The 14432-nt window shown below is 36.1% G+C and overlaps 1 protein-coding gene across 3 annotated transcripts in view; it reads right to left on the bottom strand.

Annotated features, from left to right (window-relative positions):
• Positions 1-3663: 3663 nt before the first annotated feature.
• LOC128219598 (propionyl-CoA carboxylase beta chain, mitochondrial-like) overlaps positions 3664-14432 on the bottom strand; it is a 35525-nt gene continuing 24756 nt past the window's right edge. Inside the window, exons 12-16 of one of the 3 annotated variants that reach the window (XM_052927432.1) lie at positions 9038-9138; positions 8573-8671; positions 7449-7545; positions 6782-6919; positions 3664-5754 (exon numbers count right to left, since the gene is read on the bottom strand). In XM_052927432.1, coding sequence (XP_052783392.1) covers positions 6798-6919; positions 7449-7545; positions 8573-8671; positions 9038-9138 — 419 coding nt within the window. In that variant the 3' untranslated portion in view covers positions 3664-5754; positions 6782-6797. Of the gene's footprint in view, positions 6920-7448; positions 7546-8572; positions 8672-9037; positions 9139-14432 lie in introns of all 3 variants that reach the window. The other 2 variants (XM_052927433.1, XM_052927431.1) reach the window with 2 other exon arrangements.

The raw sequence follows: 14432 nt of genomic DNA, 5'->3' as shown, positions 1-14432 counted from the left end.
TAAAAAAAACACTTTTCATGAAATTATCTTTTTAAAGGTAATAACATACCAAAAAGCCTTGCAGTTTTATTGATATTCCAATCTATGTATAGGACAGCCGTGCACAGTATCATATATACGTATCCCATTTTTATAACGGATAGCCCTGCACAGTAGCATAGATGGACCTAATTCATATATATGATCGTCCTGCATAGCATCATAGATGGCCAAATTTATATATCTAATCGTCTTGCACAGTATCCTAGATGGCCAAATTTATATATCTGATCGTCCTGCACAGCATCCTAGATGGTCCAATTTATATATCTGATCGTACTGCACAGTATCCTAGATGGTCCAATTTATATCTCTGAACGTCTTGCACAGTATCCTAGATGGTCCAATTTATATATCTGATCGTCATGCACAGTATCCTAGATGGCCGAATTTATATATCTGATCGTCCTGCACAGTATCCCAGATGGCCAAATTTATATATCTGATCGTCCTGCACAGTATCCTAGATGGCCCAATTTATATATCTGATAGTCCTGCACAGTATCCTAGATGGCCCAATTTATATATGGCCCAATGCATATATCTGATCGTCCTGCACAGTATCCTAGATGGCCCAATTGTATGTATCTGGTAGTCTTGCACAGTATCATAGATGACCCAATTTATATATCTGATAGCCCTGCACAGTATCATAGATGGCCCAATTTATATATCTGATTGTTCTGTACAGTATCATAGATGGCCCAATTTATATTTTTGATTGCCCTGTACAGTATCATAGATGGCCCAATTTATATTTCTGATTGCCCTGTAGAGTATCATAGATGGCCCAATTTATATTTCTGATTGCCCTGTACAGTATCATAGATGGCCCATTTATATTTCTGATAGTCCAGCACAGTATCATAGATGCCTATTTTATATTTCTGATTGTCCTGCACAGTATCATAGATGGCCCAATTTATATTTCTGATTGCCCTGTACAGTATCATAGATGGCCCAATTTATATTTCTGATTGCCCTGCACAGTATCATAGATGGCCCAATGTATATTTCTGATTGCCCTGTACAGTATCATAGATGTCCGAATTTATATTTCTGATTGCCCTGTACAGTATCATAGATGCTCAATTTATATTTCTGATTGTCCTGTACAGTATCATAGATGCCCAATTTATACATCTGATAGTCCTGCACAGTATCATAGATGGCCCAATGTATATTTCTGATTGCACTGCACAATATCATAGATGGCCCAATTTTCTGGTATATATCTGATAGTCCTGTACAGTATCATAGATGGCCCAATTTACTGGTATATATCTGATAGTCCTGCACAGTATCATAGATGGCCCAATTTACCGGTATATATCCGATAGTCCTGTACAGTATCATAGATGGCCTATTTACTGGTATATATCTGATAGTCCTGCACAGTATCATAGATGGCCCAATTTACTGGTATATATCCGATAGTCCTGCACAGTATCATAGATGGCCCAATTTACTGGTATATATCCGATAGTCCTGCACAGTATCATAGATGGCCCAATTTACTGGTATATATCCGATAGTCCTGCACAGTATCATAGATGGCCCAATTTACTGGTATATATCCGATAGTCCTGCACAGTATCATAGATGGCCCAATTTACTGGTATATATCCGATAGTCCTGCACAGTATCATAGATGGCCCAATTTACTGGTATACATCTGATAGTCCTGTACAGTACCATTGACAACCTAACTCAGGGTTCCCACATTTTTTTGCGTAAAATTCCAGACTTTTTCCAGACTTTTTCAAGGTTTTTTTTGCAAATTACAGACTTTCTCTCAACCTTTTTCAGTTATTACAACGAAACATTTCAGTGAAATAACTTATTTGCCATTTTTGACATTTATTAAACAACTTGTTAAATAACATCAAATGTCATTTTCAAAGGGTTTTATTCTCAAAAACAAAACCTTTCACTTTCTGAACTTCTTTGACATTTATTGAACAACATGATTAACCTTTAGCATGCTGAATACTGTTGGCCTCTGTGAATAGTGTAGACACGGATCAGCTGGCATGATCAGGGTCTAGGCTATTTGTATTTGCTACTTGGAAACTTAAAGGCTTACCTACTATAGTGCATAGAACAGTGTGGACCCTGATCAGCCAGCATGGTTTGGTGCCGGTTGATCTCCTAACAATACCAATTTTCGTAATTGGTGGATAAATGCATGCTTAAGGTAAATATAATCAAATATCACATTAAAAAAAGTTTTACTCTCTGAACAAAAACTTACTTTCTGAACATTTTTTAAAGCCGCACTCTCATAGATACTTTTTTTAACAACTTATTTCATTTTTTGTCTGAGATAGATCAACTTTTGACGTAAATATTTGCAAACCAACGATAACAGATTGCCAACAAAAGATCAGATCGCTAATTTTCATATTTATGTTCGAAAATTTATGTTTTATGGTTTATTAACGGTTAAATAAATATACATAAAACACCAATTTTTGATCCTAAATATAAATATCTGTTATCTATCTTTTTTCCAGCAGTCTTAAATAATTGGTTTTCATGGATTTTTGCCACAATTGGCTCGTTCCAAGACAAAAGTAAGAAAGTTGTCAAATTGTTCAATCCGTAAGAGGGAAGCTTTAAACAAATATTGAACAACTTGAACTCATAACATCCAGTGTCATTTTAAAAGAGTTGAACTCTCTTTAAAAAAATCTACTTGCATCAATGAGCATGCAATTCAGCTATATCTGTCCATCAATCTTCATCAATCCATGGGTGAAAATGCAAAATAAGTGACTTTTTTGCACAAGTTTAAAACTATTATGATGTCTACTGGCCAAAGAACTGTGGTCTTCTCAATGTCTATAAATACGAGCAAGGTCAGTCTAAAGGCATGATCATTCATAGCTTACTATGAATAGCAAATATTTGCCAGGCTGTGTAGCACTTCGCAGACTAGTAAGATCATTGCAATCAACATTCATGTATGTTATTGACAGCGTATCTCAAGTTTATTTTAATGAACTAGGGCCAATTTCACGTATTAAAATATATTTCGATGAATGCATGAATCGCTAATTATCCATGATCATTAATTAGCATACTGTAGATTAAAAATATCGTTGTATATAGCACCCACGATTCTTACTGACAGCGTATATAAAGTGAATCCCGACAAGCTGCGGTCAATTTCTTGTTTAAAATAACTTTTAAATGCAGACGGCAGTGACAAATAAACGCTTGCATGTTGTAACAGAAACCTTCTTAGTCTCGATCATTCAGCCGCTCTGATCAGAGTCAATTCAACAGAACAGTGTCAGATGCAAGCGTCTAGATGATCGAGAGTACTTACTTTTACTAGTTTCGTACCCAAAACAGTTAGAACTTTAAATATTACTTTTCCCGGCTTTTTCCCGATTTTAACCTATAATCGCAAAATTCAAGGCATTTTCACGACCGGGAACAGACTTTTCGATATTCCCGACTTTTTCCCGTTTACCCGGTAGCGTGGGAACCCGGCTAACTTGTATATCACCCTGTACAGTAGCAAAATTGTCAATTTTATCAATAGGTCTTACATTTATTGATAAGAAACGTTTTATACAAAAACTAAGTTTTATTTTGTACAGCTATAACAAGATCTATAACAAAGCCTTTATTAAACATAAATGTAGGTGCATATCTAAAAGCATAGCTTTCCTGTAGTAACTGTTCTATACATATAATATACATTATAGATATTCATGAAACATATGATATGCATCTAAATAAAACACATACAAGAAAAGGGACTTCTTAAAGTTATTGTATGGTTTGTAATGACTAAAACTCACATACCAGCATTTTTAGGTAATTATGAAGATTGTTACAAATAAATTCAATCTACAAGAAAATTATTCCTGAGATGCAAAAAATACATAATTCATTGGATTTATACAAGAAGGTAACAAAACTTTCTATATTTTAATATCAATGGTTACCTTTTGGGATTAACATCTTGATTAAAAAGAATGGTTTCCTATGATTCAAATTTAGATTTTAAATATAATTTAAAGATGCACTCTTACTTCCAAATAAGATGTACCACAATTAACAATTATTTTTAATTTACCGAAAAGGATGAATAAATTTCGAAAAATTGGTTCTTATGGAGGATACCATGCTTTATTTGAAAGGAAGACACAGTATTTGTTCCTTTCAAGATTATAGTTGATCACAGTAAATCTTTTAAGACTCACCAATCATTTTATATTTGTGCTGTTCAACTATTAACAAGAGGCCCAAAAGGGCCTATGCTCTACTGGCATGGCTTTTGTGGTCATATCAATCCAGAGCATGTATGTATGGGTAAAAGGCAACAGACATATGGTTTATGTTTTGTGTTTGGCTTACCTGAAAACGTAGCACGTTCAACATCTGAGCCCAGAAAGTATTGTAAGCAGATTAGTTCCATGAACTATTTTAATATGTGCCAAGTAAAAGTCATCTGACAAAATAAAAAATGCTTTCAAAGCTGTACTCATAGTAAAAATTTCTGTAGTTTTAAAAGTTAAAAAAGTTGGTCAAAAGGTCAAAGTCAAGGGCATCCTAGGACAACATTGATCAATTTGAACAAACATTCACAATCAATTTTGCTGAGATGGATGCATGAACACACAAAAAGATTTTAAAACCTTTCCAGATTTATGTTTACCAAACCTGTGAACCCTGGGTGTGGCCAGTTATGACATCAGGTGCATAACTTAAATATTCACAACCAATTTTGTTAAGATGAATGCGCAAACTACAGAACTTAAAGCTAAAAAATGGCCTTTGGGGTTTCAACAAGAACAAGGCAGAGTAATTCACAAAATCAGCTGCAGAAGCAAAAAGCAAAATGTCTCTCAAAATCCTAGACTTGCAAATTGTCTCCCTTAACTCTAGACTTGAATTTACATGTACATGTAAACTTGGCTAAAAATAGAATTCGCTCATGCAAACCTGGCTAAAAATAGAGAGCATTTCTTTAAAACTTTCATGGCCCATAATCTAGGCATTCATGGGCGGATCTGGCTGGTTTTCGAAAGGAACCGAGCTCTAATGGATATCTAGATACTGTACAAGTTTCATTGAGATACAATAAATACTGAAGACTGTATCGTGTTCACAACCAATTGTTTACACAATAGCATTTTTTTATACTATCAAGGGCCATAATCTAGGCATGCATGGGCGGATCTGGCTGGTTTTCGAAAGGAACCCAGCTCTAATGGATATCTAGATACTGTACAAGTTTCATCGAGATACAATCAAAACTGAAGACTGTATCGTGTTCACAAGCAATTGTTTACAGACGCACGAACGCACGGATGCACATACTACGTACACATTACCATCGCATAAGCTCTTCTGGCCTTTGGCCAGTAGAGCTTAAAACACAGTTACAATCTTGTTATCAGTAATCAATATTTTACAGAAATGCATTAATTAGTAAGTAGTTAAAGGCTTATCACTTGTTTGTAATACATGTGTATGTATTTATTTAAAATACGAAATCACTTTAAGAAAGAATACACAGATATAATGTTCACACATGAAATGAAAAATATGGGTATAGGTGGAGGGAAATTCAGGCAAAATCCAAACAATCAGACTTGTTACTGGTGCTCATACATGCCATATCCTCCGGCGGTGGGAAAAATCCCCCGCAATTTCGACCCATCCCCTGGTCCCCCGCCGGGGGGTCCATATCCCCTGGAATTTAAAAAAACATTTTTTTTTTATTTTTTTTTTCAAAACTTGCTTAAGGTTGACAGTGGAAAGCATCAATAATATTATGAGTGTGAAATTCCATGAAGGACCATGATGACTAAGTCCAAAAATTATTATAATTTGAGTGTATTTCTGTATTTATTCTCATATTATAAATGCAGATATTGCGCAAATTTTCGTCGCGTATAAATCCCCTGGTGTAATATCAAAATCCCCTGGAATTCAGACCAAAATCCCCTGGGAAGCCTCTCAGAAATATGGCATGTATGCTGGTGCTTTCCATCAAAGAATCATGCTTGAAAGATTATAATTTTTTAAAATATTCTAGCAAGGTTTTTAATTTTTTTTCCCTTTTGTGATGACAGCTGAAAGTTTATATGAATAAATCAGGAGTCCATTTCCTGAGCAGAATCCAGTACTGTGCTCTTTTGGAGAGGTCATAAGAAGATACACCTGGTTTGGCTTGAACCCACAACCTCTTTGGTGAGAGGCGGACAGCCATACCACTAGGCCACTCTCGTCCATCGAAGCAAGGTTTGGAAGCCATGTAATGTATTTAAAATGCATTCCAACTCTAACAATCCATTAAATAATTTATAATTCAACATGCACAATGTATAGATCTACATCCATTTTATAACAACAAAAAGATTAAAGAACCTGACATATATAAAAATTTGACAGATGTGCCGATTAACTGACCTGTTCACATTAAATTGAGCCTTTAAAAAATGTTAAATGTTCCCAAATCAGTAGTTGATCCGCATCATGTTATGCCCATCCTCGGCACCCCAGTGTATTCATAATCTATATCATATAGGTTATGGATATGCTGGGGTGCCAAGAATAGTTATGCCACACTTTATGCTTGAGTGAACACACTTACCTTAAATCATAAAATCTGAATTAACCCCTCATAAATAAATTCATTCACAGCTATTTAACACACAAAACATAGTCGCTACACTATTTTCCACTACAGGAGTTCAACAATAAAATAATCTCATACACATAATACCACTAGTTTAAAGCGGCATGTTTGCATGTTTTTTCCATGGATTGACCAACTTTTTGCTGGCCAGAACGTCCAAGTCTTGACAGATCTGTTTCCGGGTCGTCCTTGGTTCAATAATGTCATCAACAAAACCTGGAATGGAAATGGAAAATGATATCAATTTGTTGCATATAATTATAATATATTTCCTGAAACCATGTCAATGTATCAAGAACTATTTTCATTAGTCCAATTGCCACTATGGCCATGTTCTATGTATAACCTTGTCAATGTCTCTAGAACTATAACCTTAAGGTCAATCCTCATAATGGACATCATGTATGTATAACCATAATCAAAATTGACCTTGATTTCATAGACAATCGTGATGATTAAGTTTCATAACAGTAAGAAAATGTGGCCTTTACAGCAGGAACATGATTTTTGAATATTTGACCTATTGACCTACTTTTTTACCCTATATGACCCATAATCAAACTTTACTTTACTTAGATTTTCATATTATAAGTACAAAACATACACATCAACAGATTCATTTACTTCTAAAATTTGAATGGGTTAGTGAGGGCACAGCTTACAAATTCAACTGCTAACAATAATTTTACAACCATTTCAAATCTTCCTTTTAAACAGCATAGTCAAACAATACACGCCCATTTACCTCTGACTGCCGCAGGGAACGGGTTCGCGAACTTCTCGACGTACTCTGCCTCATTCTTAGCCTGATCCTTCCCGCGGAAGATGATTGATACTGCACCCTGTAAATATTTGTTATTTTATACCTCACATGACTACCTAGTCATCAATTGTTATTCCACAATGTCTCATGTATTTATTTTTTAATACAAACCTCGTGTGCAGTCTAAAAATATATTTTTCAGTTTTCTCAAGCTTCTTGGTGTAATAAGCGCTTATAAAATATAGCTGAAAGTAGACACTAAGAGTTTGGAAGATGTAACAGGTGTAAACAATGGTTACTTTATTTATGTTCCAGTAAACCATTGTGTTGTTTTGACATTGGCTTTATTTTTGATGTTTCCCAAAAATATTTATTCCGTAACGCCTCGGTTGACATTAACTTTCTGGGGTTAACATTTTATGCTATCACCATCCATAGGATCTGATAATTTTATTATTGTGCATAATGCTTTCCTAGCTAACAAACACTCTCAAAGCATACTAACCAAAGGTTAACATTTGGTGTCTAAAAATAGCTTGTATGGATTGTTAAAAAAATCGTGTCTGTTTATTTCTCCTCAATAAAGGACAATGCAACTGGGAATCAGTCTGATGTGTCTAACAATACCTCATCTTTTTTTCTTCAAAATACAGACAAGTTACAAAAGGATATCTTAATAAGATCACAGTCTTGACACTGAGTTTTTCTATTTCTTTTGGAAAAAAACATATTTCATTTTTTCTTAAGAAATTATTTCATCTGAAATTTGACGTGAAGCGGCCTTTTTCGCCATTTTTAAAGGCAATGTAGGTTGATGCAAAACATTTTTAATGCATTATTATGTTTAATCATTAAATCCACTGCATGTGGAAAGCCCAATGATAATCTACTTTTCAGTAAAAAATCTGAATTTTTACATTTATTTTAAAAATTGTTCATGTGTCAGATGTGAGGGATCTCAAAATACACATATCCTCCAAATATTATTTTAAAAATATTGAACAATAAAAGAAAAAATTAGAAAAATCTTGGTTTTACACAATGCAAAAATCATAATAATTTCTACTTTAAAAGCAAAACTTTCCTAGTCTTCAAAAGTTACACACCTTTGCTCCCATGACCGCCACTTCAGCAGTTGGCCAGGCGTAGTTTGTGTCGCCACGGAGATGCTTGGAGCTCATGACATCATACGCTCCTCCATACGCCTAAATTAGTAATGAAATTTAACAATATTAATGACAACTATATCTTTCTAAAATAAATAATTTATATTTTCTTAATGCATATTTTCTTGAATAAAACTGGTTATTTCCTTGGTTTGTTCAAAGTTAGGCAAAATGTTAATTGATTTACAAATATTTAACCAAAAATTACTTTTACTATTACTATAAACGAAGTTGTCCAAAAGTTATCTTCGTACATAAAAGTTATTTGATTGTTTAAAAGTAATTATTGGATAATTATTTTGAAATCAATGAACAGCTTGCTAACACACTACAGATTAATCAATCAATGAAAAATGTAACAGCAGTGACTGTTGAGTATTACTTATATATAAAGTGGTACATCACCTTTCTAGTGATGACCGTGATTTTAGGGACCGTAGCCTCTGCATAAGCGAACAACAGCTTTGCCCCATGGCGGATAATACCTCCAAATTCCTGGCTGGTGCCTGTGGGGAAAAAAGGCCTTGATTAAATGTCTTTATATGCACAAAGGGACAGAATATAGGTTGATGTAAAAACATTTCTTTTAATTGTAATGAATTATTATGTTATACTTGTTGGACTTCAATGATAAAAACAACAAGAGATGTTTGTCAAACATTATGCCCCCTGAGCGCCAAGTTGCCAGAAATATTTGGACAATTGAATGAAATATGCATGGACTGAAATGACAGCTGATTTGTCATTGGATGCATATGAGGCAGGTCATCTACTGGTCATACCTAATCTTCATGTCAAGTTTGATGACCATAGGTCCGGGAATTGTTGAGTTATCACTCGGACAAGCTTTGGTCTTCCAACAGACCGACCGACATGTGCAAAGCAATTATATAACCCCTCTGCTTCGAAGGGGGGCATAATTAAACTAGATGTTCACTGAAAACTGATACTTCAACTCATGCATTTAGTGACATATAAATTTCTACTGTCTACTATATAAGAAAATAAAATATGGACAATCAGAAAACCTTTTTTCAGCTTACAGTCACACTGACCTTGACCTTTGACCCACTGACCTCAAAATCAATAGGGTTCATCTGCTGGTCATGACCAATAAGCCTACCTAGTATGAGGTCCCTGGGTCAAAGCGTTCTCAAGTTATTGATCGGAAACCGTTTTTCATGTTAAGGTCACACTGACCTTGACCTTTGACCTCAAAATCAATAGGGTTCATCTGCTGGTCATGACCAATACACCTACCAAGTATGAGGTTCCTGGGTCAAAGCGTTCTCAAGTTATTGATCGGAAACCGTTTTTCATGAAAGGTCACACTGACCTTGACCTTTGACCCACTGACCTCAAAATCAATAGGGTTCATCTGCTGGTCATGACCAATAAGCCTACCTAGTATGAGGTCCCTGGGTCAAAGCGTTCTCAAGTTATTGATCGGAAACCGTTTTTCATGTTAAGGTCACACTGACCTTGACCTTTGACCCACTGACCTCAAAATCAATAGGGTTCATCTGCTGGTCATGACCAATACACCTACCAAGTATGAGGTTCCTGGGTCAAAGCGTTCTCAAGTTATTGATCGAAAACCGTTTTTCATGTAAAGGTCACACTGACCTTGACCTTTGACCCACTGACCTCAAAATCAATAGGGTTCATCTGCTGGTGATGACCAATACACATACCAAGTATGAGGTCCCTCGGTCAAAGCGTTCTCAAGTTATTGATCGGAAACCATTTGGTATTCCGACCGACCGACCGACAGACAGACAGACCGACCGACCGACCGACATGTGCAAAACAATATACCCCACTTTTTTCAAAAGGGGGCATAAAAATATGATTTGTGAACAAAGAAAAAAAAGAGCAAAATGTTGGCGCTTTCTTAACTCGGGAATTTGTGGCCACACAGCCGTTAATTGAAAAATCCCATTTATAAAGGGTAATATTGTTTTATCTGTACACAAATCATACACTTTTTTCATTTTGATCATTGCAATCAAAGTAGTTAATGATAACAATGCTTTAAAAAAAAAAAAAAAAAAAAGAATTTGGCATTAACCTATATGCGCCCCTTTAAACCCACTGTGAACTCGTGCTTCACTGATCATACCAAGGCGGTTACCACAACATTTATTGATGAAGCTATTTTCACGCATGTAGTGTATGTCTTGCATGTACGTTGCGTGCCTCTCATGTATTGTATGTCTTGCATGCCTCTCATGTAGTGTATGTCTTGCATGTATGTTGCGTGCCTCTCATGTAGTGTATGTCTTGCATGTACGTTGCGTGCCTCTCATGTAGTGTATGTCTTGCATGCCTCTCATGTAGTGTATGTCTTGCATGTATGTTGCGTGCCTCTCATGTAGTGTATGTCTTGCATGTACGTTGCGTGCCTCTCATGTAGTGTATGTCTTGCATGTACAATGCGTTCCTCTCATGTAGTGTATGTCTTGCGTGTACGTTGCGTGCCTCTCATGTAGTGTATGTCTTGCATGTACGTTGCGTGCCTCTCATGTAGTGTATGTCTTGCATGTACGTTGCGTGCCTCTCATGTAGTGTGTGTCTTGCATGTACGTTGCGTGCCTCTCATGTAGTGTGTGTCTTGCGTGTACGTTGCGTGCCTCTCATGTAGTGTATGTCTTGCGTGTACGTTGCGTGCCTCTCATGTAGTGTATGTCTTGCAGTCTTGCGTGTACGTTGCGTGCCTCTCATGTAGTGTATGTCTTGCGTGTACGTTGTGCGCCTCTCATGTAGTGTATGTCTTGCATGTACGTTGCGTGCCTCTCATGTAGTGTGTGTCTTGCGTGTACGTTGCGTGCCTCTCATGTAGTGTATGTCTTGCATGTACCTTGCGTGCCTCTCATGTAGTGTGTGTCTTGCGTGTACGTTGCTTGCCTCTCATGTAGTGTGTGTCTTGCGTGTACGTTGCGTGCCTCTCATGTAGTGTATGTCTTGCATGTACCTTGCGTGCCTCTCATGTAGTGTATGTCTTGCGTGTACGTTGCGTTCCTCTCATGTAGTGTGTGTCTTGCGTGTACGTTGCGTGCCTCTCATGTAGTGTGTGTCTTGCGTGTACGTTGCGTGCCTCTCATGTAGTGTGTGTCTTGCGTGTACCTTGCGTGCCTCTCATGTAGTGTGTGTCTTGCGTGTACGTTGCGTGCCTCTCATGTAGTGTGTGTCTTGCGTGTACGTTGCGTTCCTCTCATGTAGTGTGTGTCTTGCGTGTACGTTGCGTGCCTCTCATGTAGTGTATGTCTTGCGTGTACGTTGCGTGCCTCTCATGTAGTGTGTGTCTTGCGTGTACGTTGCGTGCCTCTCATGTAGTGTATGTCTTGCGTGTACGTTGCGTTCCTCTCATGTAGTGTATGTCTTGCGTGTACGTTGCGTGCCTCTCATGTAGTGTATGTCTTGCGTGTACGTTGCGTGCCTCTCATGTAGTGTGTGTCTTGCGTGTACCTTGCGTGCCTCTCATGTAGTGTATGTCTTGCGTGTACCTTGCGTGCCTCTCATGTAGTGTATGTCTTGCATGTACGTTGCGTGCCTCTCATGTAGTGTCACTTGGGGCCCTTTTCTTTTTAATCAGGGTTTTGGCTATGTTACTTCTGGGGTTGTCTTGTCCCTCTAGTTCCTATTATTATTAGACCTAGAATTTTGCAAATCATATTCGTGGCATGTTGGGAACGTCCATTCTTTTTCAAGCTTAGGTCAAAATGATCTTGTTCTTTGATGTATTAGTGACCCTGTTAAACCAAAGGGATTATCTACTGACCATCACTAATGTGCATACCAATTCTGAAGACACGATTTTGTTCAGAAGTGTTATGCTGATGACAATGCTGATGTAAGTAATGCCAATGTGTCTACCATGCAACACAAAAGGTGAGGTAATATTTTGTTTATAATCTGATCACGTCTTTCGCGTCAAAAACTTTTATTAGATGAAAATTTCTGACTTCAGTTAGATGTGGTCTAGAAATAGAAGGAAAATGCACCATAATTGATATGCATTGTGAAGATATCATTGTGGGCTTTTGTCTTGAAACAACATAATTATCATCCAGCAATAATTAGAGCTAAAAATCAAGAAGCTGATTTGATTTATCCAATAACTGATTGATTTTGATAAGATTGATGGTATGGCAGAAATAAGCTTATAATTACACATCATCAGAGCTATGATACCCAAGATGGCTTTCAGTGTAAAATGACCTAGAATAACACTTAGTTTTACCTCAAGTAAAAAAAACTGAGACATTACAAATATGATGCCATTGTGGTGTTTCCAATACCCAATTTTCTTTGTAAAACAGACATGCAAAATAGAGCAAAACAAAATAATGTCTGCTATTATTTTTCTTTTTCAAATGATAACTCAACAATTAAAGCAGCACTCTCCGTTATGTTGCCAGCGTAATATGTTTTTTTTTTTTTTCTACATATCTTTTTCACCATTGTTTTCAAAATTAATTTCATTCCTTAACCTTTCACATTAATATGTTTTTCAAATTTTTCAGGAAAAAATTATATGTAAACTGGGCCTTTCAAGCCTGACTTATGGTTTTTGCCATTGTCGGAAACCAGGGTACTTTCCTCCATTACACTTCATACATACCGTTGAAAAATTGACTAACAAAATATTGTTAAATATGAAAATGCATGAAGCAGGGGAAATAACACTTTTTCTAATGTTTTCAAGTGGATCAAGTTTAATTTAAGCTTTCACCAGAATATTTTTTACCGGAAAACATTAGAATGACTGTCTTTGCATATGTGAGAGGTATATTTCTGCATGCATTGGTCCTACAAACTGCCTCATTCATTAAACACAAGATTTTCCTAGCCATATTGCACCTGTGATGTTGTTTTAACTCAATAATCGATAATGATGATTGCGCTGTGGATTGACTGCCGCACGATAAGCAAACTTGTGAAATGAAAATTGATTGAAACATTAATTTGTTTGTTGCAGAAAATAAAGAACTAGAAATGGTAATTTAGTGATCATTTTGGAGGGTTGTTTTATCTAAAGACTTCTATGATTGAATCAAATTAGAGCAGTGCGTTAATTAAACTCGCAAACATACTTAACAAGCATTAAATTACAGATAATCGGATAATTTGTTTGTTTGTTACTCAAATTAAGAACTTTGATTGGAGATGAAGTGGTCATTTTCGCGAGTTGTTTTATTTTAAGACTTGGAAAAAAAGATGATTATAAAAACGAAAAAATGTTTAATTATGTTTATCACTTTTGCATGTGCTTTAATCATATTAAATACATGCTAATTATTTCAACTTATCATTTAAGTTGAAGTTATCAACTTCCCTTTAAAGGTTAACTCAGTTAATATTTTGAGTAAACTTACTCCGTATATCAAATCCTCACTAAACCGGAATCCTCACTAAACCGGAAATTTTGCCCAGGTCGGACCTTGTCCGGTTTAGTGAGTTTTTACTGTATGTGGAAATTGTCACTGGTACATTTTAAATAGTCATGAGGGATCAGTTTAGGCATTTGGGTTAAAATTGAATACCTCGAAAAATGACAATACTAATGACGCCACCAATGGCACTTATACCTAGTTTTCTTGTCTTCTAATGACAAATTATGTTGATAATAAAAATAACACCATCTTATTTACAAGTGAACAACAAAATGTTGTAAGATCTGGAAACTTTCTATCACTATGAAAGTGTCAGGAAGCGGGTTCAAATTATAATTTATAAAATTAAGTACACCTTACCTAAGTTTTTGTTTCAAAATATCTCTCAGAACAACTAAGAAAAT

The sequence above is a fragment of the Mya arenaria genome, chromosome 15 (assembly GCF_026914265.1).
Source record: "Mya arenaria isolate MELC-2E11 chromosome 15, ASM2691426v1".
In the NCBI taxonomy this organism is placed as follows: Eukaryota; Metazoa; Mollusca; class Bivalvia; order Myida; family Myidae; genus Mya; species Mya arenaria.
Note: the sequence above shows the minus strand (reverse complement) of the source record. Positions and strands in the feature narration are given on the sequence as shown.